The sequence below is a fragment of the Penaeus monodon genome, chromosome 21 (assembly GCF_015228065.2).
Source record: "Penaeus monodon isolate SGIC_2016 chromosome 21, NSTDA_Pmon_1, whole genome shotgun sequence".
NCBI lineage: Eukaryota > Metazoa > Arthropoda > Malacostraca > Decapoda > Penaeidae > Penaeus > Penaeus monodon.
This window is the reverse complement of record NC_051406.1, coordinates 38,100,507-38,100,720: the sequence shown is the minus strand read 5'-3', so window position 1 is coordinate 38,100,720 and position 214 is coordinate 38,100,507. Positions and strand designations below refer to the sequence as shown.

General features: G+C 45.8%; 1 protein-coding gene across 1 annotated transcript in view; it reads right to left on the bottom strand.

Moving 5' to 3' along the window:
• LOC119586464 overlaps positions 1-168 on the bottom strand; it is a 13,456-nt gene extending 13,288 nt beyond the window's left edge. The window contains exon 1 of the mRNA XM_037935197.1: positions 18-168. Coding sequence (XP_037791125.1) covers positions 18-24 — 7 coding nt within the window. The 5' untranslated portion in view covers positions 25-168. The remainder of the gene's footprint in view (positions 1-17) is intronic.
• Positions 169-214: the final 46 nt, after the last annotated feature.

Sequence of the window (214 nt, the reverse complement as noted above, 5' to 3'; positions counted from 1 at the left end):
TTTAAGCTTGTGCTAACCTGACATGGCGCCGGATGCGTTATCCCTCAGGCGAGAACAGTATTTGGGCGTGAGAGAATCCTTCGCCAACGTTGTTTAGGAGGCAGTGAGTCAGAGACTACCTATGCTTACTGGGTTTTGGACGAAAAAAGTATCTGAGAAAGACAGGAAACTAGCCTCTCATTGTGATAAAGAAAAACGTGGACACCAATAACTC